Source organism: Drosophila hydei, unplaced genomic scaffold, assembly GCF_003285905.1.
Source record: "Drosophila hydei strain 15085-1641.00,03,60 unplaced genomic scaffold, DhydRS2 tig00008130-arrow-arrow-pilon, whole genome shotgun sequence".
Lineage (NCBI taxonomy): Eukaryota > Metazoa > Arthropoda > Insecta > Diptera > Drosophilidae > Drosophila > Drosophila hydei.
In genome coordinates, this window is record NW_022045839.1 from 24393 (window position 1) to 52237 (window position 27845).

The 27845-nt window shown below is 41.4% G+C and overlaps 7 protein-coding genes and 1 non-coding gene across 13 annotated transcripts; 2 read left to right on the forward strand and 6 right to left on the reverse strand.

The window, feature by feature from the left end:
* Positions 1-659: 659 nt before the first annotated feature.
* On the reverse strand, positions 660-2232 carry LOC111597010 (damage-control phosphatase ARMT1). The gene has a single exon (XM_023311514.2). It carries the CDS (start codon positions 2124-2126, stop codon positions 717-719), a length of 1410 nt encoding a protein of 469 aa, XP_023167282.1. The 5' UTR covers positions 2127-2232; the 3' UTR covers positions 660-716.
* Positions 2233-3057: 825 nt separating this feature from the next.
* Positions 3058-5415, reverse strand: LOC111597100 (damage-control phosphatase ARMT1). Its single transcript, XM_023311642.2, has 5 exons — positions 5073-5415; positions 4803-4905; positions 4655-4751; positions 3508-4371; positions 3058-3449 (listed from the first exon to the last, which is right to left on the reverse strand). The coding sequence occupies exons 1-5, from the start codon at positions 5168-5170 to the stop codon at positions 3298-3300; spliced, it is 1314 nt and encodes a 437-aa protein (XP_023167410.2). The 5' UTR covers positions 5171-5415; the 3' UTR covers positions 3058-3297.
* An 85-nt stretch (positions 5416-5500) lies between these two features.
* On the reverse strand, positions 5501-7285 carry LOC111597099 (damage-control phosphatase ARMT1). The gene is made up of 5 exons (XM_023311641.1): positions 7265-7285; positions 6901-7188; positions 6739-6835; positions 5934-6657; positions 5501-5874 (listed from the first exon to the last, which is right to left on the reverse strand). The coding sequence occupies exons 2-5, from the start codon at positions 7171-7173 to the stop codon at positions 5565-5567; spliced, it is 1404 nt and encodes a 467-aa protein (XP_023167409.1). The 5' UTR covers positions 7174-7188; positions 7265-7285; the 3' UTR covers positions 5501-5564.
* Positions 7286-7632: 347 nt separating this feature from the next.
* LOC111597107 (ceramide glucosyltransferase) lies at positions 7633-12140 on the forward strand. Its single transcript, XM_023311650.2, has 2 exons — positions 7633-8959; positions 10303-12140. Exons 1-2 carry the CDS (start codon positions 8147-8149, stop codon positions 10828-10830), a joined length of 1341 nt encoding a protein of 446 aa, XP_023167418.1. The 5' UTR covers positions 7633-8146; the 3' UTR covers positions 10831-12140.
* Positions 12141-14247: 2107 nt separating this feature from the next.
* LOC111597056 (synaptojanin-1) lies at positions 14248-20831 on the forward strand. 5 transcript variants are annotated; one of them, XM_023311577.2, is made up of 5 exons: positions 14248-14319; positions 14772-15028; positions 15466-16773; positions 16830-19115; positions 19877-20831. In XM_023311577.2, exons 2-4 carry the CDS (start codon positions 14864-14866, stop codon positions 19098-19100), a joined length of 3744 nt encoding a protein of 1247 aa, XP_023167345.2. In that variant the 5' UTR covers positions 14248-14319; positions 14772-14863; the 3' UTR covers positions 19101-19115; positions 19877-20831. The 5 variants fall into 5 exon arrangements, with proteins under 5 accessions (XP_023167345.2, XP_023167343.2, XP_023167348.2 ...); XM_023311575.2 differs by lacking the exon at positions 14248-14319 and adding an exon at positions 14326-14403; XM_023311580.2 differs by lacking the exon at positions 14248-14319 and adding an exon at positions 14479-14497.
* On the reverse strand, positions 19622-19693 carry Trnae-uuc. Its single transcript has one exon. It is a non-coding gene; the product is annotated as a tRNA-Glu (tRNA).
* A 121-nt stretch (positions 20832-20952) lies between the features above and the next one.
* Positions 20953-23130, reverse strand: LOC111597101 (tetratricopeptide repeat protein 25). Of its 2 annotated transcripts, none has more exons than XM_023311644.2 (2): positions 22968-23130; positions 20953-21685 (listed from the first exon to the last, which is right to left on the reverse strand). In XM_023311644.2, exons 1-2 carry the CDS (start codon positions 23094-23096, stop codon positions 21029-21031), a joined length of 786 nt encoding a protein of 261 aa, XP_023167412.1. In that variant the 5' UTR covers positions 23097-23130; the 3' UTR covers positions 20953-21028. The 2 variants fall into 2 exon arrangements, with proteins under 2 accessions (XP_023167412.1, XP_023167411.1); XM_023311643.2 differs by lacking the exon at positions 22968-23130 and adding an exon at positions 21779-22432.
* Positions 23131-26049: 2919 nt separating this feature from the next.
* LOC111597049 (glyceraldehyde-3-phosphate dehydrogenase 2) lies at positions 26050-27582 on the reverse strand. Its single transcript, XM_023311567.2, has 2 exons — positions 27376-27582; positions 26050-27306 (listed from the first exon to the last, which is right to left on the reverse strand). The coding sequence occupies exons 1-2, from the start codon at positions 27460-27462 to the stop codon at positions 26395-26397; spliced, it is 999 nt and encodes a 332-aa protein (XP_023167335.1). The 5' UTR covers positions 27463-27582; the 3' UTR covers positions 26050-26394.
* Positions 27583-27845: the final 263 nt, after the last annotated feature.

Consider the following 27845-nt stretch of genomic DNA (forward strand, 5'->3'; position numbering starts at 1 on the left):
AGAATGAGAAGAGAAGTAAGGAGATTCCATAAGGAAAGTAAAGTAGGAAAGCAAGCAATAGAGAGGATAAAACTATAGAAGAGAAAGAAAAATGGAAGAGAACAGAAAAGGAGAGAAGAGAAGGCAACAGCCGAAAGGACAAGCGATGAGAAGAGTAAGAAAACAGCAGAGAAGAGAAAAGTACAGTAGGAAAAAGAAGAAAAAAGAAGAGTGAAGAAAAGCAATAGCAGAGAAGAGAGAAAAAAACAGAAACAGAGAAAAGTAAAAGAGATAAGAGAAGCAGCTAAAGAGAAGGAAAGAAAAGTATAAGATAAAGAAATAACAAATGAAAACCAATAGAAGAGAAGAAAAACCAAAAGAAAAGCAGGAAGACAAAGAAGTAGGACAAGAAGAGAATAAAGGAAAAGAAAGAAATATAAACATATTAAGTAGGGAAAGAAATATAAACTTCAACTAGAGTAGGCTAAGACAAGACTAAGTTCAGGCTAAAGAAAGCTGCAATTCGGTCAAAGGAGAAGATGAGGCGAGGTGTCATATGGAGTAAAGGAATAGGACTTCTATGCCTTTAAGACACTTCAAGCTCAACTGAAGTCGACTGGATAAAATGCTTAAATAAATATAAATTTAAATTATTATTGAATTATTGAACTGTCGCACATTCAACGCGAATACTGAAGAAAATATTGATAACATCTGAAGAATACGAAATCTAGATATTAGGGTATCTGCTTGACAGCCAGTTGAATAATGGCCTTGTCGCCTGTGCGCATCCAGCTGGGATTGTTCACTGTGAGCAGCTCGACCAAGCAGTTGGGCAGGCCACAGTAGAGATCCGATTTAATGCAGCGCAGCGCGCAAATGCTGGTGGGCTGGAAGCCGCCGAGGCACTCCTTGAACGGCGTTGTGGGGCTGTAGTTGATGTCGTCCAGCAGCTTGCGATAGTTGAGATCCCCCTTGAAGATGGCCAGAGCGCTGAAGCTCAGCTGCACGAACAAGCAGGGCGCAAGCTTGCTCATGTACTTGAAGCCCTGTGGGCGAGTCCAGAACTTGCAGGTCTCGAACAGAACGAAGAAGCCCTGCCTCATGAAATAGCGCAGCTTGCGCCCAAGGTAGGAGAACTCGGGGATCTCGTGGTGCAAGAGGAAATTCAGCATCCAGCGAAAATCATTGGCAGTCACGTCCGAGACGTAATAGGGTATGGCCTTGACATGATAGCGCACCTTGATGGCCAGCTTCGAGTCGATCAGGTAGACGCCCAGCAGCAAGTCGGCGAAGAGCTCAAAGCCAGCATTGTCCAGGATAATGTCGACCATGGGAGGTGAGACGGATGAGTGGACGCCCGTCGTTAGGAACTGCCACACATCTTCGGACTGATCCACGAGCAGATGCCTGTTCTGCTTATTGAGACTATTCCAAATTGTCTCCGAGGGAACGGCGCTGGTGATCGAGAGGTCACAGCGATTGGCCCACAGCGACAGCTTCAGCATCGACACGAAGCTGCTGTAGCAGTAGGTCAGGTCTTTAATGTCGTTCAGCACAGCGCGAAAGAGGTAGACGAAGTTGCGGGTTGAGCAAATCTTTTTCTGACTGAAGTAGTCGTAGTCCTTCAGCAATTCGGAGCGCTGGAAGGCCATCCAGATGCGCCGATACAAGTAGCACTCGGCGTGCATCCAGTTGGCCGAAAACCATTGATTCTTCTCGCGATTCACCAGACCCTTGATGAAGCTGTTCCACTCCAGCGAGTCGGGCGATTTGTCATAGAAGTACTTGAACGGCTTATTCTCTAGCACCTCGTTGTGCAGGATGTCCAAGCTCCAAACGATGCGACGTAGCTCGAAGTGCGCGTAGGAGCCATACTTTTCCATAATCCGTTTCTCATTCTGATACAAGGAGTTGATCAGATCGGACAGGATTTGCGGCACGCGCTCTCTGAATGTTTCGAAGGCGAAGCTGTTTTTGTATCTCGCCGAGAGCGGCTCACGCAGTGGCGACGGCAACTCCGATATGTTGTTAGCCTGATCAAAGACGCTGGCAACGCTAAAGGCTGTTGTCGTCTTGCTATAAACTGTTATCGAGTCTACATCCGTTGAGTCATTAATAACGGTAATTGAGACACCATCCATCATTGTCGCAATTCACTTTTCGGCATCGACGATTTTCCCCACAAAATTTTGACAGTTTTCCAAAAGTAATGTTGAATTTTCAAATATTTTCAACTGTAACTATGTATATATATTTGGGATTCCATAAGCGAATATATTCCATCTTCGCCTAAAACCACATTTGACCATTTCCACTTCATCTATTTCAAGTAGAGAACATTCAACTTGATCTAACTCTTCATACAAAATCTTTACAAATTTTTAAAAAAAATTTCAAATTGCAAATAAATTTTCGAATTATTTTATAAATTTGGAAGACATTCATTTAATTTAAGTTTAAAAATCAAATGAAATTCTAAGGATTTCTTAGAATTTTGAAAATATATTTAGAGTTGTTTGAGAGCTTGATATGATAAATTTATATGTTTAAAGTCAAATGCTTTAAATTGAATTTAAATAAAGTTAACGATTCTAGCAGGTAACCAAAGTTTTTAAATAATTCAGCCAGTTTTTAATTCATTTAACTAAAACTCAATTTTAGTACCAACAAAACTTGAACAAATAAAAAAAGTTAACTTTCAGTTTAATGCAGAAACCTTAGAAATAGACAACAATTAAATTCTTTTTACATTTCTTATTCAATATAAGAACTTGTTGACAGTTCTTAAATTGTACAAATTCAAAAAGTTCTTCTTGTCTTTCAGCTTCCTAGGAAAATCAAATCAATAATGAAATCAAAAATTTAAAAGAATTCTTGAACTTCTGCTAACATTTGGTTTAAAAGCATATATATAATATATCTATATAAATACCTTGTTCATATACTAAAACTATTGTCAAACACGTAATGTAAATAGTTTTTTTTTAATTAAACAAAAGAGAAAAGAGTATTTGTATTGTACTACTGGAAGAAATATGTATAAATTGCAGAATATTTGGGAGCATTATTTTACTTAAAATTACATGCTATAAACTTTACATATTGTCGACAAGCCAAGAATTTAGTTGAACAAATAATTAATCTTAAGGAATTGATTGCCCAGCATGCTGCAAAAGTTATGTGAGAATAAATTTAAAGTTTCTAATAAATATGATTTAAATAATTTGAAAAGTCGAATTGAATAATTTAGCTACGCCTAGGCCTATGGCAACATTTGAGCTAATCATGTTCACAGTTGCTCCGCCCAGCTCATCTTCACTTGCTGGCAAATTGAATGAGCCCATATTCGCCAGTGAGCATCCACTCCTTGTTCTTGGCAAACAATTGCTCGGATCTGCCAGTGGGGAGTCCACAGACCAAATCCGCTTTGATAGTGCGCAGTGCACAAAGGTTTGAGGGCTGGAAGCCTGCGTAAGCATAGATTAATTAGTAAATATCAAATTTCCACACTCAAAGTCCACTTACCGCGCAAACAGGTAACGAATGATTCGGTGTCGTGCCAACTGTAGTCGCCCAGCAGCTTGCGATAGTTGAGATCGCCTTTGAATATGATCAGCTGCGCCTGCGAGAGTCGTTCATGGAGCGCTGGCTGCACTTCGGCCATGCGATAGAACTCATAGGGACTGGTCCAGAAGTGCTCCAAGGGTGCCAGCTCGAATTTTCCCTCGTCGACGAAACGTTTCAGCTTTGTGCCCAGTTCGCTGAGCACAGGCAACGGTTGTCCGCTGAGAAACTCGAGAAACCAGTGGAAATCTTCAGCCCGCACGTCCGATATGAACCAAGGAATGGCTTTAGCATTGAAGCGCACCTTTTGCGCCAATCCCTTGTCGATGATATACTCGGCCACAATTAAGTCTGTGTACAACTCATAGCCGGCATTATCGAAGATAATTTCCACAGTGCCATTGCCGTCAGAGCCATCCAAAGATTGCCAAATGGCTTGAGTTGCGTCCACCAGCAAATTGTTATCCAGCTCGGCAACTTGAGCGAAAGCATCCCCCGTTGGCTTCACCTGTTTGCCGGACGTAATCGACAGATCACAGCGATTGCCCCACAAATTAAGTTTCAACAATTGCTGAAACGTTTCCAAATTGCGCTCATTTCGCCGTGTGGCATTCGCTACAGCCACCATCGCGTCCAGGCTAAGCTGTGCTGCCGTTTGCTTCTGCTTGCGAAAGTAATCAAAGCCAGCGAGGCGCGATAAGCTGAATGTAGACCATATTTTGCGATACATATAGCACTCGGCGTATAGCCAGCAGGCGCTAAAGTAGGTGCGCTTGTCCTTGCCCAATTGCTCCAGAAATGCATTCCACGTGGCAGCGTCTGCCTCTGTAAATAAAGAGATTTAAAGAATATTTCACATCTCTTATAAACGAATTTCAAGTTAAGTTGAAGTTATGATTATAGATAATGATTTAAGGCTTACAAAAATCTGGGCTGCATATATTTATCACATATTATATACAGTTCTAGCGCAAGATTGCATCCTTTTGACACGACTCAAAACTTATCGCTAGACTGACAAAGCCTTGCGCTCATTACATTATAATAGGAAAAGAATATATATATTTATATTATAAAAATTTTTGTCAGTTGCCTTGCTTTTATATACCTGTATCAGTAAATGGTTCTAACGGTCCATTTTTCAGAATATTCAAACGTAGCTGAAGCACAGCTGCAGCTGTTTGATCAATATCTGAAGCTGCGTCCTATGAAAAATAAAGTTAATTTGTGAATTATGCAATCTAGCACTAGCTTACCGCTCCATACGTAGACAGCAATTCTTCCTTGTTCCCCAGCGAACTGGCAATCGTGGCCAGCGTTGAAGGAAGACGCACGCGGAACGTGTAATAGGCGAAGCTCCTACAGAGGGTCGCGTTTAGAGGTCAGGCAATCAAATTACATCAGTGCTCCTCCATACAAGCATATCATATATGCACATACATATATATATGTATATATTATACATGTATATATATATTCATATGCGTATGGGAAATTTCGATATGCTATATATAGCGTTTACTTACTGCTTGTATTGGGCAGCTAGATCTGTGTGCGGGGGTGTTTCACTATCAATAATTCCATTTGCAACATCGAAGTCAGCATTGTCTTCTACTAAGGCCATGTTGTTTAGTTGCTCGTAATCCGTTGTAAAGTAACTGCTACAAACTACAACGTATTTATTTGTGTTGGCGCCTTAAATGTAGACAGCATGAATGAAAGTTACTTTGGAAGCGAATCGCCAGAGATGGTTTACACTCGATAGTTTCTATCGATAGCATTAACATTCAAATTTTGTGAAGATGGCAACAAATAGTTGACATTCAGTTATTAAAATAATCGAATAGTCATTTTACCGAAACTGAAGTAAATGTAAATTTGACACCTCTATGTGTGCAATGTTTCAGAGCAGCTGATGAACAGCTGACCATACACTTAAAAAAAAACAAGTGACTTTCCAGATGTAATTATTAGAGCTACATACAATTTAAACAGACTTATATAGAGATTTTAAGGGATTAGTAGCCATATTCTCCAGAGCCTAGCACAAATTGAATTGTGCCATAATTTCCGGTCACCATCCATTGTGGGTCAAGCAGCTGAAGTCTTTCAAATATGCCCTCCGATAGACCACATATTATCTCTGCCTTGACTGTGCGTATTGTGCAAAAACTACTGGGTACGAATGCGCCCGAGCAGGTCTTTATATCCTGTGTCGGTTGCCACCAAACATCACTTAAAATCTTACGATAATTCAAATCGCCTTTAAAGATGATTAACTTTGAGTGTTGCAGTAATTTATATAGATCCGGATCAATTGTTTTCATGCTAAAATGAACATTGAGTTAAGTTGTGTAGAAGATACAGGGCCGCAGCTATATGCTTACCAATGGTACTCATATGGGCCGGTCCAGAAATTTGAAACTGGTGCCAATTCAAATTTACCCTCAGTCATAAATTGCAAAAACTTTCTGCCAACCAGACTGAGGTTGTAGTCAGAGTGTTTGCTTAGATATTCCAGCATCATATGAAAATCACGATGGGTTACATTGGTAACGAACCAAGGACACGCCTTGACATGGAATCGTATTTTGGTAGCGAATCCTTTTTCGATGATATACTCGGCCAAAATAAAGTCTGTGAAGAGTTCATAGCCCACATTGGCCAACACAAAATCGACACAATATTTTTTCGATTTATGCAACAAGCACTTCCATATTTCGGGGGCTTCATTGACGAGAATATGGCTATCGGTTACAGCAACATCCTCCAGTACATTCATGTTAAACGAGAGACCATTTTCGTTTTTGGAGAGGTCATTTCGGGTGCTCCAGAGGTTAATTTTTAATATTTCATCAAAAGCTTCAAATTTACTCTCGGTGCGCCTTGTGTATTTAGCCAATGAGACTATATCATCCTGGCAGCTAGTTAGTGTATGTTGCTTAATCTTCGCAAAGTAATCGAACTGTTTGAGAAATATGCTGTTTTCCACGAAGGAGTAGAGTTTCCTGTACATATAGCATTCAGTGTGCATCCAGCATGCCTGATAAAATGAACGCGCTTTGTTTGGAAGATTTGCCAAAAAGTTATTCCATGATTCGCGATCTGACTCTGCGAGCGAGAATACAAAAATCAATTGTGAGGTTCGATATAATAATCGATAGGACTCATTTGAGAACAACTAATACTTGCCATCGCCAGTAAACTTTTGGAAGGGTTTGTCCGTTTGTAACTCATACTTAAGTCGTGAAATAAGTCCAATAATGATCTTCAGTTCGTCACGCACGTTCTGCACAAATGTTGTGGGCGCTGTATATTAGGATTAGGGAACAACGGCCATAAATTAATACACACCTCACCAAATTGTTCGACCAATTCACTCTTATCTTTTGTGAGTGAGTCAATAACTTTGGTCAGCACAACGGGCAGGATATTGAGTAGCGAGTAGTAAGCGTAGCTGCGTTTGTACTGAGCGGACAAGAAATTATTAAGCGGAGTATGGATATCAACAATATTATATTTGGCATCAAAATCCGCCTTAAGCACTTCGGTAACACTTTGAGGGCCAACAGTTCTGTGATCTGCCGCCCCATCGTTTAAGATGCACTCTTCTCCCTCGCGATCCATCTCTGTCAAATTTAACTAAAATTTTAATATTCTGAGTCTTTCATATTTACATTGCAAAATTTGAATGAATACATATTTATAGCCTACTTACAAATTTTAAAATAACTTCAGATAAAAATTGAACATTTTATATATCGTTTTATTTATATGCATGTCTCTTTGCGCTATCCAGTGTGACCAACATACCAACAAGTTGTGGCAAATATGCTGTTCAAGCAAAACTTCAGCTACAATTTATACTCAAGAACTTAACAGGTTTATTATTAATTTCCAAAACTGATTTTATTTACGGTATTTTAAATTTCTGCAAACTATTTTATTTTCAATTTCATTATTTTACGCTTTTAGGGAATAATTTAATTAAAAAATTTAAATTCGTAATGGTATTATTTAGCGCAAATTGATTTTTTTTTCGGTATTTTTTACATATAGCAACTTGGTGCATTTTTGGCATATTTTCACTTCCGCGTTCCCTATTCTTCACTGCAGTTTTTATTTGGACATGGAACGCGACGCAAAGACTTCGAGATGTTTATCACGCGCAAATTAGTGATCAATTAGCAAAAAAAAATAATCCATGAAACGCCTGTGACGACATAGTGTTAAAGTTAAATAGTCAACAGCGCAACCAATTGTTGACTGTGTGTGCGGGGCATGCTGACTCAGCTACGGTGAACGACAAAGGCAGATACGGGAACGAGATAAAGTCCGGCAGCGGCACTCATTTGAGCATTTCCTGCTACTCTGCATCCCACAAAGGCGAAAGGCGTTAACAACAGCAGCCGCACGTACAGATGTATACCAATTAAACCGCAGTGACATCCATCCACTACACACACACACACTCACAGACATACACGCAGATTAGTTTACGCACACACGGGACAGACACCACCTACAACACCCAACACCACAAACACACACGCACACACACGCGAAGTCAAACACACACGCGTACTCGCACACACACACAATGTCACATTTGCCACTGGCAGTGCATGGCTTCGCAGCAGTTTTTATGATTTTTTGGTTCGGTACATGGTGCGTGCATTTGATCGCGATCTGCTATGGCAAATACAAATTGCACAAGAAGTCATGCAAGCTGCCCACAGAATCCTCCCCGCTGCCGGGCGTTTCCATACTGAAGCCATTAATGGGCGTGGATCCGAATTTGCAACATAATTTGGAAACATTCTTCACCATGGACTATCCACTGTACGAGTTATTGTTTTGCGTGGAGGAGAAACACGATCCGGCTATTAAACTAGTGGAGCAACTGATCGACAAGTATCCCCAGATCGACGCCCAGCTCTTTGTGGGTGGCTCCGATGTGGGCGTCAATCCCAAAATCAACAATATCCATCCTGGCTACATGGCAGCTAAATATGACTTTGTCATGATCTCAGACAGTGGGATTAAAATGAAGAACGACACGCTTCTCGACATGGTGCAGACCATGTCCGACCGGCATGCGCTAGTTCACCAAATGCCGTTCACCAGCGACCGGGACGGCTTTGCGGCCACCTTCGAGAAGGTCTTCTTTGGCACGGTGCAGTCCAGGATTTACCTGTCAGCCGATGTCTTGGGCATCAACTGCCACACGGGCATGTCGTGTCTGCTGCGAAAGGCGGTCATCGATCAGCTGGGCGGACTACGCGCTTTCGGCTGTTACCTGGCCGAGGACTTCTTCATTGCCAAACGAGTCACGGAACTGGGCTGGAAGATGCGCATCTCGAATCAGCCCGCACTCCAAAATAGCGGCGTCTGCGACATAAGCAGCTTTCAGGTGAGTTATTCGGATTCTTATCTCAACATATATAATATGCCTTCTCAAAATTCTCTAGAGTTTAAGATAACAACTTTTGAGCACGTGAAGACTGCATTTATTGCTAAGTTTCCCAACTATTATTCACCATAAATTAACTAAACTATAACAAAACACTTGCAAATAGTAAATGCCACTCAAGTTCAGTGCGAAAATGTTTCAGAGAACCTCAGGAAATTTTAATAATAAAGATAAAATACAGCAATATAAACCTTGTCAAAAATACCATAAAAAGAGAACACTTCCGTTAGACAGTTGACCATATAAACTTAACATTTATCATATATTTCTTGCGCCAATTTCCAATCAGAAAAAGGTTAATAAAACTTTTTTTGTTTAACCAACGTTATCTATGGACATGTATCTAAACCTTAAATTATCTTTTATGTGTTTTATCTATAATTTTTCTATTTTTCACATATTTGTCTTGATTATTGGAACTTTTAGGCTATATCAAGCATTTTAGTTATTTATATAGAGTCTGACTAATTTATATATTTATAGATAAAGCAATATAACATATAGTCCAGTTAAATTTCACTTTAGTTTTGGGCAATATGGAAGTTAAACTTCAAAGTTCACACTGTAAGACTTTATATACTCATTAAATTTAGATATAAAATATATATACTATATAAACAGTTCCTTAATTGTACACTTACTTTTTAACTTGATTAATGAAGAACTTAATTTGACATTGTGATAGGCCCACTTTTCTACACGGCATTCATATCTAAGCAAAAACTAGCTTGCATATATCGTATATTCACAGAGCAGCAAATGCACCTATATCGTATCAAACGTCTTTCGCTACAATTACGATATTCACAAGTCCGTTTCGAGTGGATTGTGTTGTGCTTTTACGATCTTGATGCAAACGAAATATTGCTGTCTGTCAAGAAGAGAGAGGGAGAGAGAGAGAGAGAGAGAGAAAGAGCGAGTGCTTTAGTCCTCGACTTATCTCAATTGGAGTCTTTCTCATTTGTATAACAGTTGATCTGATTAATTTGCGTATAAGCAATCAACAATCGATTCAAATTATATAAAGTAATTTTCAATCTCTCCAAAATCGACTTATTTTAGCTTGTCAATTATTTTATGAAGCCCACTCTTAGCTCGCTATCGGTTAATTCTGTTTAACTATAATTCAGCTGATAGCTCAGGTGCGACAACTATAATCATTGGACATTAAACACGTAGCATTTATTTAACATGTTTCAATTAATTACTTTTTCTGTTTTTTTTTTAATACATTAATTGTTAAACTTGTAAAATTTATTATATTTTTGTTTTCATTCGTTTAGGCGCGCCTGATACGCTGGGCCAAGCTGCGCGTCGCTATGGTGCCGACGACAATCCTGCTGGAGCCGCTGTCGGAGTGCATGATACTGGGTGCACTGGCTGCGTGGTCAGCAGCCCTGCTGTTCGAATGGGATCCGCTGGTGTTTTACTTGGTGCACGTTCTCTGCTGGTTTCTGTCCGACTGGCTGCTGTTGTCCATAGTGCAGCACGGCTCGATGCCGTTCCACAAGTTCGAGTTTGTCATCGGCTGGCTGTTCAGGGAGCTCACGGGGCCCTACCTGTTCCTACACGCACTGTGGAATCCGGCAATTCGCTGGCGGACGCGCACCTTCAAATTGCACTGGGGCGGCATGGCGTACGAATTGCCGCTTCATACACCTGCAACAGATTCGCTAACAGCGCCACTGCAGCCAGCGCCCACGTTACTGGCGACAACAACGACAACAACAACAGCATCAGCAAATACGACAATGGGCGCGGGACTGGGAACGCTGAGCGCAGCAGCCAAACAGCGATTGCTGATCTCGTAGCAGCAGCTAGTTCAAATTTGTTTGTTATATGCGTAATTGTACTTTCGTTATAGACTCGGCAGACTGCGACAATGTGAAGCTACAGTCAAAGTTAGTAGTATTATTACTAGCCTAAACAAAACCCCTTAGTCACTACATAAACTTTAATTAAGTAAGTCTAAAGTTAAGTGGATGAGCTGCTAGCTTTCTGCTGCTGTGCGCCCTAGGCATAACCATGAGCGAGAGGCAGGCATGCCAAGTTCAGCGTATGCGAACTGAAGGGAATTTGCTCTCACACACACCCACACACTCACACACACACGACTCACACACTCTGAAACTGACAACAATAACAAGCTTTAACGGCAGCAACATGCAAAATTTTGTTGATTTGTAGAACCAAACCTAACTTTAAGTTGACCATCTATCTTTAGGCATCTATGCTATAGAGATCTGTAAGATATATAATACTAAGTTGTGCCGTTTTGTACATTTTGTAGTTTCTTTAGTTGGTCTAAGATTGAGAAACGAGAGAGAGAAAGAGTAACCGGCAGAGAAAGAGAGAGAGAGAGAGCGAGAGAGCTGTATAGGTTAGTTAGATTTTGTTATTGCTATTTTATATTCGATAATCGTAATTATCTAATTAGCTATTTATTATTATTATTTGCCTAGCAAAAATACATTCATATTTTTTGTTTGATTTACTTTAACTCTAACTCTAACTATCTATATTCTATTAGTTTTTCTCTTTTCGCGCTCTGTAAATATGCTTCGCTAAAAACGCCATCGAATAAATGTAATTTACATTATAAATGAGTTTAATCCCTTTCATTTTGATTTATTTGCAATCATTTGTCATTTTATTTACATTCGCATTTCTTTCTTTGATGATAAAAGTGATTTCGCTTCTGATGAGTCAGTCACATGGGCTACGTCTATAGTATTCTATGATCGGGCAGGTTCTACAACGACTGACATGTCTGGGAAAAAACTCGGAACTGACTCACAATGCGTATTTCTTATCGCGCATTAGAAAATGCAAACTGAAAGTGGGCGGTTCCAAAGCAGTTGTTATAGGGCTTTAAAAATCGATCGCAGGGTACACGTACACCTATTTTCAGGTATAGCTCAATAGGCCCTTAATATTCCAGATCTAGATCTGGCCGGAGTCAGCAAGTAGCATCACAATATTCTTTGCGAATCGAGAATATTTTTGCTATACCGATAGATAGGCTTGGAGCTTATCTCGATCTTCAGTAAGTATTGCCCATATGAGAGCGTGCATACAATAAAATAACAAACAAACAGAAACGAGCTCAGCAACAGCAACAGAAACAGCGATTCGAGAACATATTTATAAATTGAACGTATAAACAGATTAGAGACCCATATCAGTAGCAAAGCATACAGAATGGGACTGGGACCGTGAGTGACAATGAGAATGAGAGAGAGAGGCGAGCTATTGAAATAAGAGATTCATAGCGGAACCTACGTTAGTATGTGTGCACATGCAGATGGATTACATGCCCACAGACTGAGTACGGCATTGGATGGGGGCATGTATTATTTTATTTATTATTTTTATCAATGGTCACGAGGCGCCACATAAACATTGTCGGCAATTCCCTGTACGGCTCTACTTGTAAACTATTTCTCGTGAACCTGGAAACTTAGATTTCCACATTTTGTGATCATACATATAAACTACGTATATGTATGTCTCTAATTTAATATCTAAATGCTTTAATTTCTTATCAATAAAAACGTTGAAATTGTATTGGTCTGATATGAGAGAAGGTTTGGAAGAGCTCCGAAATTTAGCACACATAATTAAGTTCTATATATGATATACATACATATAGACACACACATAAATATATACAATATATATGATGTATCAATAATCGAGCGCAATTACTTACAAACTAAGATCAATGATAAACTGAAGGTTTTTGTAAAACCAAATACTAAAAAATCAATTTAGTTTAAAATACAATTAATTAAGGAGTTATGCAATAGATATATAAATATATATACGTATAACCATATATATATATATGTGGATATAATTTTGTTATTTTTATTTAATTTTTGTAGTTCTTAAATAAATAAAAAATGCGTTATTGCCGTGTGTTCAAACGAAAATATTTTTATTATGATTTTTGGAACTATATATGTTTGATGTCCTTAACAAAAATAATACAAAATTAAGAAAAGTTAACACAAGCATAAAGAATAAGTATTTTCTAAAAATATTTGTAACCTAGCCTTAACATTAGTGAATTAAATAAACAACCAATGAAAAGTGACCGACATAAAAAGCAAATGTATATATAAATATATATTATTTATATATATATTTTTTTTACTCACATTACGTAGCGCTAGAGATATTATTTTCATTCAAGACGGTGCTTATGTAGCATTATATTTATACATATATATATATATGAATATATATATATATATATATATATATATATATAAATTTATTTACTTTTTAATGATAACGCACATTCATTATAATAATGAGTCATGTGTGTTGAGCGGATCATTCGATTTATGTTTTGTGGCTGGACTCAAACATTTTTTGATGGCTCGTTATTCACCGGCTCGTTAATTAACAGCTATCACATGTGACGAAGTGATCAAGGTAATGTCTGTGGGCTTTAATTGGCAACGACATGTCTGAAAGGGACAAAGGAATTTCCCACTAATAAGGGAAACACTATTTAAATAATAATCAAAAATGAGGAATATATAAAGATTCCGCACTTAACGAACTCATCATGTACTAAAAACTGCGTGCCTTGCTTCTTATCTATAAAAAAGTAAATGGGATTTGTGATTTGGACAAACAAAATCGTTGAGACTTAGATAGCAGTCGAAACTAATACAAATTGAAATAACAATACCAACAAATGGAAATATTTTATCAAATTACAAGTTGAACGAAGTCCACGTTCATTTTGCTCGAGCTAAGAACATGTCTTACAGACGTATGCATTTTATAATTATACTTACAATCTCAAGTACAGGTTTTAAAATAATAAAATCGAACAGTTAACATCATTCAAATGAGATTGGCTTAGCGATCGGCATTCACAGAATGAATCAATCGATGACTTTCGATTAGCTTTAAACGTTCAGATATGCTGTGATATCGATTCTTATAAACTTTTGTAGGTAAATTGCTTCAACTCTGATGTCACTGTTAAGTTTAAAGTACACTTCGACGTAATATAATCACGTGCTTCCTATTTTTGTTTACCTTATTTTCAGCTGATGGCTATTCGTCATTTGTTTTAAAAGCGTAACAGCGTTTATCAGTACTATTTGAAAGCTAACAGTAACATTAACAGAGGTTCGCATATGCGAACTTGAACAAGTTGAGCGTAGTCCAGGGATACGTTCATTTATTCATTTCTCCAGTTCAGAGTCATTAGTCTGAACTGATTCCGAACGATTGAGTATAAGTACTAAATTGCAATTAAATTGTCGGGGAAAAAGGTATTATTTATCGACAGAGCCCCATTGCGAGTTATTAAAAATGTTGGTTACTCTGTAAGGTGACATTCAGAGCATTGTCTTACTGTAAGTTGTGTTGGACTAACAGTTGGTAAAAGCTCATGTACTGCCTTGGAATGTGAAAAATCTATACAGTTTTATCAGCCAACGGCAGATACATGTAAATAGATGTGATGATGTATGCGTGTGTATGTGTGTGCACACCAGCTGGCGGCTATTGTAACGGGGGCGTATTGGAAAAAATTCTTTGCCAATGTCTGTTTGCATTTGTTTATCGTACATTTAATGTTTGCCTCTTGGTTTTTAGCACGCCTCATCACTTTTGGATAATTATTTTATGCATATTTGTCTTTATTAATGTACACAAAAATCTTACGATACAAATTCTGTGCTTCCGTCTTTGACTGTGTGCGTTTGTCTGTGTTTACTTGCAGATGCTTTGGCCGCTGCTTAAGCAACGTTGAAGTGGCACAAACCAGTGAAATTTTAGTTTATCCCCAACGTTGATCGGCACAGGAACAGCACGATGGCTATGTCCAAGGTAATACGCGTGCTGGAAAAGTCAATAGCGCCCTCACCCCACAGCGTTCTACTGGAGCATCGCAACAAGACCGACTGCATCCTCTTCGAATCTCATGTCTGTGCGCTTCTGACGCAGCAGGAAAATGTCATACGCAAACAGTACACAAAGGTATGTATACCAAGTACAGGAATACCCTTTATGCTATACATATATCACGTTTCATATGTGTGTATCACATAAAATTGCACTTTTTGATGACAAAGGCATTTTATTCATGTGCATTCAATAAAATACGTCGAGTGATAAGACCAGCCGTTGGTGTCAGCCTTACAATGCATATAACTAATAAAATTTGTATATAAATTCATATTGATATACATATATCATTGAATGATATATTACATGAAACGAACAAAAGTTTTTACTTATCAAACTTCAACAATAATCAAGAATTAATAACTATGCTTTATGAACTTTGGAATATTATTGATTTTGCTTATTACCAATCTACAATCCTACCCTTTTGCTGAGATTCTTTCATAAGAATTAAGTGTGTATATATATATATTATAACAAACAAAATCCATATTTACACTCTCCAACAGGTGTGCGATGCCTATGGCTGTTTGGGTGCACTGCAGCTGAATGCCGGCGAGAGCACTGTGCTCTTTCTGGTGCTCGTCACGGGCTGCGTATCGATGGGCAAAATTGGCGATGTGGAAATATTTCGCATAACGCAAACCACATTCGTTTCACTGCAGAATGCGGTGCTGAATGAGGATAAAATTAGCGAAGTGCGCAAGCTGCTCAATTCGGGCACGTTCTATTTCGCGCACTCGAATCCATCGGCGGCTGGCTCCGGCGCAGCCAGCGGCTCCACCTCGTCCAACAGCAAGTTTGACATTACGCTGTGCGCCCAGCGTCGTCATCAGACGGCGGAGACGGACAATCGCTTCTTCTGGAACCGCATGATGCACATTCACTTGATGCGCTTCGGCATTGATTGCCAGTCGTGGCTGCTGCAGACCATGTGCGGCTCAGTGGAGGTGCGCACCGTTTACATAGGCGCCAAGCAGGCGCGGGCCGCCATCATATCACGGCTGAGCTGCGAACGCGCTGGCACGCGTTTCAATGTTCGGGGCACCAATGACGAGGGCTATGTGGCCAACTTTGTGGAGACGGAGCAGGTTATCTATGTGGATGGCGAAATCACCAGCCACGTGCAGACGCGTGGCTCTGTGCCGCTCTTCTGGGAGCAGCCAGGCGTGCAGGTGGGCTCACATAAGGTGAAGCTCTCGCGCGGATTTGAGACCTCAGCCGCAGCCTTTGATCGCCACATGAGCATGATGCGCCAGCGCTATGGCTACCAGACGATAGTCAATCTGCTGGGCAGCTCTCTGATTGGCAGCAAGGAGGGCGAGGCAATGCTCAGCAACGAATTTCAGCGACATCATGGCATGTCCGCGCACAAGGATGTGCCGCACGTGGTCTTTGACTATCATCAGGAGTGCCGCGGCGGCAACTTCACGGCGCTGGCCAAGCTCAAGGAGCGCATGGTCGCCTGCGGCGCCAACTATGGCATATTTCATGCCGCCAACGGGCAAATCCTGAGCGAACAGTTCGGCGTTGTGCGCACCAACTGCCTCGACTGCTTGGATCGCACCAATTGTGTGCAGACTTATTTGGGCCTGGACACGCTCAATTTGCAGCTGGAGGCTCTAAAGATGGGCGGCAAGCAGCAGAACATCTCACGTTTCGAGGAAATCTTTCGCCAAATGTGGATCAACAACGGCAACGAGGTGAGCAAAATCTATGCCGGCACAGGCGCCATTCAAGGCGGCTCCAAGCTCATGGACGGCGCTCGATCTGCAGCACGCACCATACAGAACAATCTCTTGGACAATTCCAAGCAGGTGAGTTGGCATAATTCTCTTTGAATCCGGCTTATAACTGTATTTCCGCTCGGCAGGAAGCAATCGATATTCTGCTCGTGGGCTCAACACTCAGCTCGGAGCTGGCAGATCGAGCTCGCATTCTGTTGCCCTCGAATATGTTGCACGCACCGACTACAACGCTGCGAGAGCTGTGCAAGCGCTATACGGAGTACGTGCGTCCACGCTTGGCACGCGTTGCTGTGGGCACTTACAATGTGAACGGCGGCAAGCATTTTCGGAGCATTGTGTTCAAGGACTCGCTGGCCGATTGGCTGCTCGACTGCCACGCCTTGGCACGCTCCAAGGCGCTGGTGGATGTCAACAATCCGTCGGAACACGCTGACCATCCAGTGGACATTTATGCAATTGGCTTCGAGGAAATTGTTGACCTAAACGCATCGAACATAATGGCAGCCAGCACAGACAATGCCAAGCTGTGGGCCGAGGAACTGCAGAAGACCATTTCGCGGGACAATGACTACGTGCTGCTCACCTATCAGCAGCTGGTGGGTGTCTGTCTGTACATCTATATACGGCCGGAACATGCGCCACACATACGTGACGTGGCCATTGACTGTGTGAAAACTGGGCTGGGCGGTGCCACCGGCAATAAGGGCGCCTGTGCGATTCGCTTCGTGCTGCACGGCAGCTCCATGTGCTTTGTGTGCGCCCATTTTGCTGCCGGCCAATCGCAGGTGGCGGAACGCAACGCCGACTATGCGGAAATCACGCGCAAATTAGCTTTTCCCATGGGCCGCACACTCAAATCCCATGACTGGGTATTCTGGTGCGGCGATTTCAATTATCGCATTGACATGGACAAGGATGAGCTAAAGGAGTGCGTCCGGAATGGAGAGCTAAGCACGGTGTTGGAGTTCGATCAGCTGCGCAAGGAACAGGATGCTGGCAATGTATTCTCCGAGTTTCTGGAGGGCGAGATCACCTTCGATCCGACCTACAAATACGATGTGTTCAGCGATGACTATGACACTTCGGAAAAGCAGCGTGCGCCGGCCTGGACAGATCGCGTGCTCTGGCGTCGACGTAAAGCATTGGCCGAGACCGACTTTGGGGGCGTCGGCACAGCTGCATGGAATCCTGGCAAGCTTATACACTATGGACGCTCAGAGCTCAAGCAGAGCGATCATCGGCCTGTCATCGCCATCATCGATGCTGAGATCATGGAAGTCGATCAGCAGCGCCGACGTGCTGTCTTCGATCAGGTCATTCGGGATCTGGGTCCACCTGACTCAACCATTGTGGTGCATGTGCATGAGCAGTCGACGGATGCGGACGACGATGGACCCACTATTTATGATGAGCATGTGATGGCAGCTCTCATAGCCGAGCTCTCCAAAATGGGCGAAGTGACGCTGGTTCGCTATGTGGAGGACACCATGTGGGTGACGTTCCGCAACGGTGAATCGGCACTCACTGCAGCCGCCAAGCGTAGCACACAGGTCTGCGGCTTGGAGCTGGTCTTCGAGCTGAAGACGCCTGACTGGCCGCAGCAGGTGGACAATGAGATCGAGCTGTGTACCTCCAATACCCTTCCGTTGTGCTCCAATCCTGCGGAGCAGGCACAGCTGCTGCAGTTGACGCCAGAAGTGCCACAGCGACCCAAACAGCCTCCAACTCGTCCGGCGCCAGCACGTCCGCCTATGCCTATGTCGCCAAAGAACTCGCCTCGCCACTTGCCGCACGCGGGTGTCATCAGCATTGTGCCCAAGCCGAATAAGCCCCCGATGCCGCCACAGCCGATGCAGGTGCCATTGCAGCCTGTGCAGGTTGCGCCACCGCGGCCACCCAATATGGTGGGTGATACCACGCCTTCATCCAAGTCTCAGTCACCCACGGAGTTGGGTTCGCCGTTGCATGCCACATCCGTGAGCTCATCAAGCTCCTCCTCTGGCAAGGCTTCGCCCACGGTTGCTCTGCCCTCCGGCCCACCCACGCCACCTCGCCAAATGCAGAGCAAACAGTCAACGCCCGTCTCAACACCCACGCGGCAATCCAAACAAGCTTCGCTGGAGCAATCTTTGCCGCCAGATACCGCCTATGAAACAGCTAGCAATATCTATGAGGAGATACAGGATGATGTGCCGGCACCACGCCATCCGCCACCATCGGCACCGCCGCCAGTTATGTGTACCGTCGATAGTCCACGTCGACAGCCGCCCCTGCCCACAGGCGCTGCTCCACTGGGTCCGCCGCCACCGCTGCCCAATCGCGGCCGTGGACCACCACCAATACCAAATCGTAGCGGAAATGCGCCACCGCTGCCAACACGCCCCACAAATAACTAAACGGGATGTCACAGAGTGAGTAAAACATGTTTCCAGCTTGTTTTGTATTGCTAACGATTGCATCATAATCGTCAACGGTCCAATGACTGGCAACGACGGGTTAAGAGCGAAGGTTAATTAAGAATGGGAGCTTATATTCCATATTAGGTATCTAAATATGCAAAAATAAATAGTTAAAAATGTTAAATGAGTATCAATCTATATATGCATGCATATATGTATGTATACATATGTATAAAAAAATATGTGCTTGTACCAAATATAAATGCAAGCGTAGTAAATGAACACCCTTGTGTGTACTAAATTAACACTCATGTGTGTACTAAATTTACACCCGTGTATGTACTAAATATACAACCATGTGAGTACTTAATATGCGTGTGTATAAAAAATACTTATGTATACCAATTTTTTATAAGTGCATAATGTTTATATGCACTAAATACATACATTTGTATATTATGTTGCTCTCATACATTTTAAAAAATAATTAAAAGATAAAAAAAAAATAAAAAATGTACTTCCCATACCGGGAATCGAACCCGGGCCTTCTGGGTGAAAGCCAGATATCCTAGCCACTAGACCATATGGGAGGCTGAGTTTTTTGAAGCAAAACGCTTATTTAACGTTAGCTGCAAATTTGAAATAGTCAAAAAAATTGGTTTGCTAAGAAAAGCATTGAGAAATGTGTATAAAATAATAAATTTAATAATTTATGTATTGCCTTATTTACTTATAAGCACTATTAATTTTATTTTGTTTTACTCTACTTGCAGATTTTTGTGCAGCAATGAATATTTAATATATTGGCAGTTTACTAATTACATTCCGAGTTGTTGTATTTATCGTTGGAAGTCGCATAACTAACTATAAAAAGATATGTTACAAATATATATACTTTGCCAACTGTATTGTAGATATCATCTATATACACGTTGGCGATTCCAGGCATGAATTGAAAGTGAAATGGGAATTTGATGACAGTTAAATTGGTGTTATATGCGTAGATGAGGCATATAGAGAAGATTATAAATCAAAATTAGTTTCGTTCGTTGCATTTGAATTGAAAATGTTAAATGTTTACCCTTTTTTGTTGAACAAGGGCTTGATTATTTAACCTACACTGGCCGAACGTACTCACTAAAGCACCAAATAATTAATTAGATACGTATTTATGTTGCCCACAGCAAGCAAAATGAACAACTAAAACATATAAATATAATAAAGTATTAAATTAAATTTAAACTATGTTTAAACGTATATAGCCGTACTAGTCAAATTATGAAATAAAACAATGTAGTAGCCAAAAGTATTAACAAAGAGCAAACAACAAAGAAGAACAACTTAATAATACTTTTGCTAGTTGCAGTTACAGCTTTAACCACGCAATGCTCTAACAAAATACCTAAATTCTGTTATCAAACTTTGTCGCAAGAAGAGCAAACTAAAAAAATAATAAATATAATAATAATAAACATAAAACTTACTAATATGTTGATACCTACAATGAGTTGAGCTGTACAACCAGAACATATTTATTGCATTAGACTTTAGTTGGATAAAGGCAAAAACCACACACACACACACACACACAACATATACGAAAACAATATCAAAGAAATTGCAAATGCTATATTTAAATGTTAATGTTACACAAAATGTGCAAATTGTATAAATGTTTAATCATCCAAGCGAAAAGTAAATCAATAAATATGATATATACACATATATGCAACAAATTCAATTGTTTAAAGGGAACTGTATATACTTTATTGACTGTTTAAACAAAAAACTTAACACTTAATCAGTTATGTATTTTATAATTTAAGCTATCATTGGATAAAAGCTTGTGATTTGGTAGAGCTGGCAAAGATCTTGGGTTGCTTAGGGCTCATTGTTTACTGTTTACTTAATAGCCTCTATAAGCCTTAGAACCATTTGGGAATTGCTTCATTGGGCAGACTCTTGTGATTTGGTAGAGCTGTGCAGGGTCTTTGTTGGCGCCAGAACTCCTGACGTTTGTTGAGAAAGCAAACCGCCTCTTTGGCCAAAACAGATATGTTCTCAGTGTTGGTGTCGGCGCGCATCAGATCCGGATGCAGCAGCAGCTTCTCCAGATACTCCTTGTCCACGCACAGCTCGCCCAGCAGTTTGCGCGCGTTGCGCCGTTCCAGGTCCGCCTTTGTGGCCTTCTGGCGCACGAGCTGCGGCTGTGCCTGTGCCTTGGGCGTATTATCGCCCGATTTGCGCGATATGCCACTCTTGGCCGTGGCCAGCGGCTGATTGGAGCGCGTCTTGGTGCCAATGGTATTCTCAATGGCCTCCTGAGTCTTCTGCACGCCCAGGCGAAACAGCGCCAGCTCTGGTCGAGCGCGCAGTCCGCGATGGAAGAACATCAGACTCTGCTCGAACTGGCCCAGATAGTAGAGCGACTCGGCCTTTTGGTATATGGCGCGTATGTTGTTCTTGTCCTCAGCTAGCGCCGTTTCGGCATCCTGCAGCGCCTTCGATGCCTCGCCCAGCAGCAAGTAGCATTTGCTGCGCGAAATTAGAGCATTGATGTCCGTGCTGTTTAGCTCCAGAGCCTGCAAATTGATAGAAGTTAATATTATTTGACTTTTTTCATATTTATCTAAAACAATCTATATATCTGTCTAGGTGCTTTGTGGAGTTGTGACCTTGCAAAAGAAATGTATTGCATTTTCGGGATTCGCATTTTTGATCTCCTTCAAGCCGAGCGCAATTATCGAACTGATGTCGGCCTCGTCGGGTATTAGCAGCGCCTCGTTGCGATCTTGCTTCTGTTTGATCTGCAGACTTTGCTTAATGTCGAAGGCGCCGGCACTGACAGCCGCGGCACGATCCTTGTCCGTGTAGAAGTCGACGAAATTCTCCTTGGGCTTCTTTTTCTTCAGCATTTGCTCCTCGATGCGTTTGCGTGCCGCACGCAGTTCCGCCTCGATGCGATTGCCTCGCTTTGAGCCGCCAGCATCCAAATCGTCCGGATGCTTGCTAGTTCTGCGAGCAGCGCGATCTGTTGAGGATTTGCCGCCACCGCCGCCGCCGCCGCCATACGAGTCGCGTCTTTCCCAAATGGGCAGCTTGTGGGAGGCACGACTGCGACCCTTTGACCTCTTGTTTGACTCCTCCAATGCCTCCTCGTCCGCATTGGCGCCAGTGCGTATGAAGCTCTGCAGCAGCTCCTGCTCCTTGTCCACAGCCAAAATGGTGTTCAGCACACTAGTCGACATGATGACAGCGAACTTGAGCAGCTCTCGAACTACACTGCAAGTGTGAAAAACTCACACCTTTCCTGACAGCTCCAAACAAACGGTAATTGATTTGCCATTTGCCCAGTTGCCAGGAAACTGAGGTCCGCCAGAAATGGGCTAGCAATCGATAACAAAACAAATACAAGAAGTGGCACGTGGCGTGGAATGGGTTCTAATATTGATGACATTGAATTATTTTTGATACCCACAAATGCTGATAGTATGTAGGTATATATATATTTATCAACTCAGAGTTCCAAAAATATCATCATCTGAGGCTCAATATATTTCAAATATAACAAGGCAAATGTCCAATAGCATCAACATTCTTCAACTTAGCATTTTCACATTTGCAAATTCAATTTATAAAGAGTATTACGCCGCTGGTACATCCTGTTTAGACAAATTCTTTTAAGGAAATTTCCCAACTGACACTCACAAAGCACAAAGCTCACAAATGTCCCACAGCAACAGTTTGCAGCGCACCCTAACGTTGCTAGCCAAAAAAGCTCTTAGCGCCATCTATAGTTCGTTTCACTTTATAGCCGTTGCATTTGAAAACTTGAGCAAATCGAAAAATTTGATTTCTACTTACTTTATTATAGCCTTTTAGTGCTTTATAATATTCGCGCACTTTCATATGATTATTGGACTGATCACAGAGCAATTTAATGGTCGTTTCAATTTCCTCAAGTGTATCCACTTTTTGCTTTTTTCGCGGCATTTTTTAAAATTTCTTAAAATTGAGATATATGCATAAAAATCGAAATTGTTGCAAGGTCTTCAACTTTTAAAGGTATTTTTTGTTTTGTTTTTTATTTATATAAGATTTTAAAGCACAATTTATGGAAGTTTTCTTTTTTTTAATTTTTTCACAAATTAAATTAATATTAAATTTGCTTTAACTTCAAGTTGTATTTAACTATATGCACTGATGTATAAATATATATTTGTTATCATATATGTAATGTATATATAGATAAGAAAAAAAAAAAAAATAATAATTCTTCGACCGTCTGCTCGCCTCAACCGTCAATTTCAAACTAAACTGTTAACTCTTCTTTCACATTTTTGTAGGCTGCCGTCTCTAGAGGTTCTGCTGTGTTGTTCTTTTCTTGTCGTTGTTGTTGTTGTTTCTGTCGGTTGTTGTGGCTTTTGTAACGTGGCTTGCATGTGCTGACAAGTTCCAATAAACTTCAATAAACTCGCTTTAATATCTCAACAATTTACTTTCATGTTTTCATAACAAAGAAGAAAAAACAACTTTATGCTGCCTTCACTAGAAATTAATAACTCCAGCCAATCCTTATGCAAGGTGCACCGCCTTGTAACCCCCAGGCCAGTACTTAATTAAAGACAATGAATGTTTCGCTAACAAACTTTAATTGACGGCACGCACTTTGGCAACAAGGAAATGGCTTAAATGGCTTTCTGCTGAAGCCACAGACAAAGTCAATTAAATGGCAGCTGATAGGGCGACCCAGACAGGCAACACGCTTGGGTCAATCAATATGCTGCCAGGTGAGGCCTTATTAATCCGAAAAGGTATTCCCATTTATTGTACCTGAATAGCGTTCACTCGTTAGGAACATTTATTGCAACATATTTATGAAACTATGCAAATTGCTATTAATTTTCTTGTATTGTTTTTAGAGTAAATAAATAAGTTTGATGTCTGAGACATAGTTCCCCCCGGCTCCGCCCCCAACTCTCGCCCAATACAACCAAATGCAAACGTTGCGTGTTCCCCACTCATTTGCTTGTGGCAGCAACCTTCGCGGCATGCCGAAACAATTTTTGTTTTGGTTGCCCTCATAAGCAATCGGCTGCAGTGTTGCCTTACATGCGCCACCAGCCCAGCCCAGCCCAGGCCCGGCTACGTCAGGACAGAGCCAAGTCATATTTGTGGCCTATCGAAGCCTTGTGTCTTGTGCCGACCTGACATCCGCCGCTTATTCGCTTTACGACGTTGCAGACATGATGGAAGAATTATGATATTTGCATATGTTCAAGTTGAGAGTCTGAATCGGCGCTGTCTGCCTTCCACTCGATGTCTCCGCTGCTTCTCGTCTGTAATGGAAAATATTGTATGTGGGTTAGAGCTTAATACATGTTTATTTGTATTTACGACATTTCCAATTCTGTTGACAAATTGAGGCGTTTCTAAAGGGAGCACCGTTCTAATCGTTTCAATTGCTTGATTGTTGTGGGTGCAGCTCGCTCGGCATGCAATCAGATTGTCCTTAAAAATATTGGGGGTACCTGTTGAACATGGCTTATATATATATATACTAGCTGAAAATCAAATGCACAATTGTAACTGTTTAAGTCAAGGCTTTGCTTTGCATAACTCAGGACTCAGAACTAATATGGATGACTCTCTATGGCTGTCTATGCCTCCTTCGCCTCAGCCTCCCCCTTTCTTCTCCTCCTCCTCCTCCTCCTCCTCCTCCTCCTCCTCCTCCTCCTCCTCCTCCTCCTCCTCCTCCTCCTCCTCCTCCTCCTCCTCCTCCTCCTCCTCCTCCTCCTCCTCCTCCTCCTCCTCCTCCTCCTCCTCCTCCTCCTCCTCCTCCTCCTCCTCCTCCTCCTCCTCCTCCTCCTCCTCCTCCTCCTCCTCCTCCTCCTCCTCCTCCTCCTCCTCCTCCTCCCTCTCCTCCTCCTCCACCTCCTCCACCACCTCCTCTTCCTCCTCCCAATAATCCCAATAGTCTTTATGCAAATCATTCTGGTAATCATCCTTAAATAAGTCGTCATTAGTAATAATAATAATTAGTATATCTCAGTTCAGAACAAATTGTTTAGTATGAGAATTATAGTTTAGTTAAAAACTGATAAGATTGTGATACAAATTAGCATTAATTATTAGAATTATGAAATGTTTAAAGCTAAACATATATTATTATAATAATGAGGTATGCAAGTTTAAATATATATGTGTAATATGTTGTAAAAATAATAATAATGATGAAATGGGCTTAGGTTTACTAGGAATATGTTTCATCTGTTCAATCATTTTTATATTTATACATCCGTATACATATATATATATATATTTGTATTCATCATTTCGTTAATATCTGTAGCTATTGCAAGTTAGCTTTAGGATAACATTATACTCAAAATGGCACTGTTATGCCACATTAACATTGCACATATAACAGAATGTATAACAGGCATACATCCAAAATCGTTTCTTAGCATATTTTTTTTAATATAATGCACGCTAATTGAATGTAGCTATATAATTTAAAAAAAATACATGTATTCTTATCATATCTAAACAGTCATTTTGTGAAGTTCAATGTCAAGGGCATTTATGCTCGTTGGCCGGCAGTTTCGAAGCAGCTAGCTTTTGTCCGTATGCATACATATATTTATATATGTATATATATATATACTAACAAGCTTAAATATGTGCATATATACATATACATATCAATATATACAAATACATATATTTATATGTATTTTTATATATTCAAGTTGTCTTCTATGTTCTTTTTTATGTATATATATATATGTATGTATGCACACATTATTATGCATTTATTTCACTTCTGCGTTTGATAGTTGCCAAGCCAATTCAGCTAATAGAGATCTCTGCTTCCTCAACTTTCGGCTGAGTGAAAAATCAATAGAACTCTGACCTCAGTCAATTTCATAACATGAAATGAAAGTGCTGTAATATTTGGGTTTTGTTTTTATTTTTATTTATTTGTAACGAGATTAGGTTATATAATTGATGTAACTGTATTTGCGCGGTTCATCAAACAGGAGAGAGAAGATCTGTTGGAAATACAATACAAAACATACGTAAATACATACGTACGTATGTACATACATATGTCACAATAAGCTTATATGCGTGTGTGTGTGTATTTGTATGTGTATTTATTGGGTAGCTGTGTGTTTATGTGGGCGAATATCGGAGCCTTCTCATCTATAGTTATGTAAATGCTACACCTCCTGTTTGTGCGTATTGAGAAGTTAACATTGTTTTAGCTGAATCTGCTATTGTTGATTTAATCCTTGCTCTGCATGTACTTGATCAAGTCAATGACACGGTTGGAGTAGCCGAACTCGTTGTCGTACCAGGAAATCAGCTTCACGAACTTGTCGTTGAGCGAGATGCCGGCCTTGGCGTCGAACACAGACGAGTGAGTATCGCTAAGGAAGTCAGTGGAGACAACCTCCTCATCGGTGTAGCCCAGAATGCCCTTCAATGGACCGTTGGCAGCCTCTTGTACCTTGGCCTTAATCTCATCGTAGCTGGCGCCCTTGCCCAAGCGGACAGTCAAATCGACAACGGACACATTTGGTGTGGGCACACGGAAAGCCATGCCAGTCAGTTTTCCATTCAGAGCTGGAATGACTTTGCCGACGGCCTTGGCGGCACCAGTGGATGCTGGAATGATGTTTTGGGCAGCACCACGGCCATCACGCCACAACTTGCCGGAGGGGCCATCGACGGTCTTCTGGGTGGCTGTGGTGGCATGCACAGTGGTCATCAGACCCTCCACAATCTCGAAGTTATCGTTGATAACCTTAGCCAATGGGGCCAAGCAGTTGGTGGTGCAAGAAGCGTTCGACACGACCTTCATGTCGGGGCTGTACGCATCCAAGTTCACGCCGCACACGAACATGGGCGCATCAGCGGATGGTGCCGAAATGACAACCTTCTTGGCACCGCCCTTCAAGTGAGTGGAGGCCTTCTCGGTGGTGGTGAAGACACCGGTAGACTCAACCACGTACTCAGCGCCAGCGCTGGCCCAGTTGATGTTAGCGGGGTCGCGTTCGCTGAACACGGTGATCTTCTGGCCATTGACGACCAGGAAGCCGCCCTCAGCGGAAACGGTGCCCTTGAAACGGCCGTGGGTAGAATCGAACTTGAACAAGTAGACCATGTAGTTCACATCGATGAAGGGATCGTTAACCTGCAAATTACACATATCCACGCAATTTTTACATTTTCTTCGAAATCACATTGCAGCTGCTTTACTTACGGCCACGACGCTGGCACCTTTGTCGACGGCGGCACGGAGCACCAGACGACCAATGCGGCCAAATCCATTAATACCAATCTTCGACATGATTAATTTTTTCTTTTTTTTTTTTACTTTTCCTGGATCACACTTTTACTTTCGCTCAGTTCACCCGTCAGGAATCAACTGCAACTGCTCTGACTAAATAGTCTTCAGATAGAGCGTTCGCGTTTGGCTGAGTTCAAAGTCAAATGAAGGACGTTTACGTCACGCCCACCCCACAACGCAAGTATGAGCAAAACGAGTACATTTGAAAGCTGAATGCTATGTGACGCACGCGCATCTGTACACCACCAACTTCACGTGACTGTAATATATTTGAATAGCAACTCTTCGAGCATACACACACATGTGAACCAAAAGCGCGCAATTAATTGTTTTTTATTTAAAAACTGTTTAAGCTTCTGCTCAATCAAAAAGCTTTGCGTTAT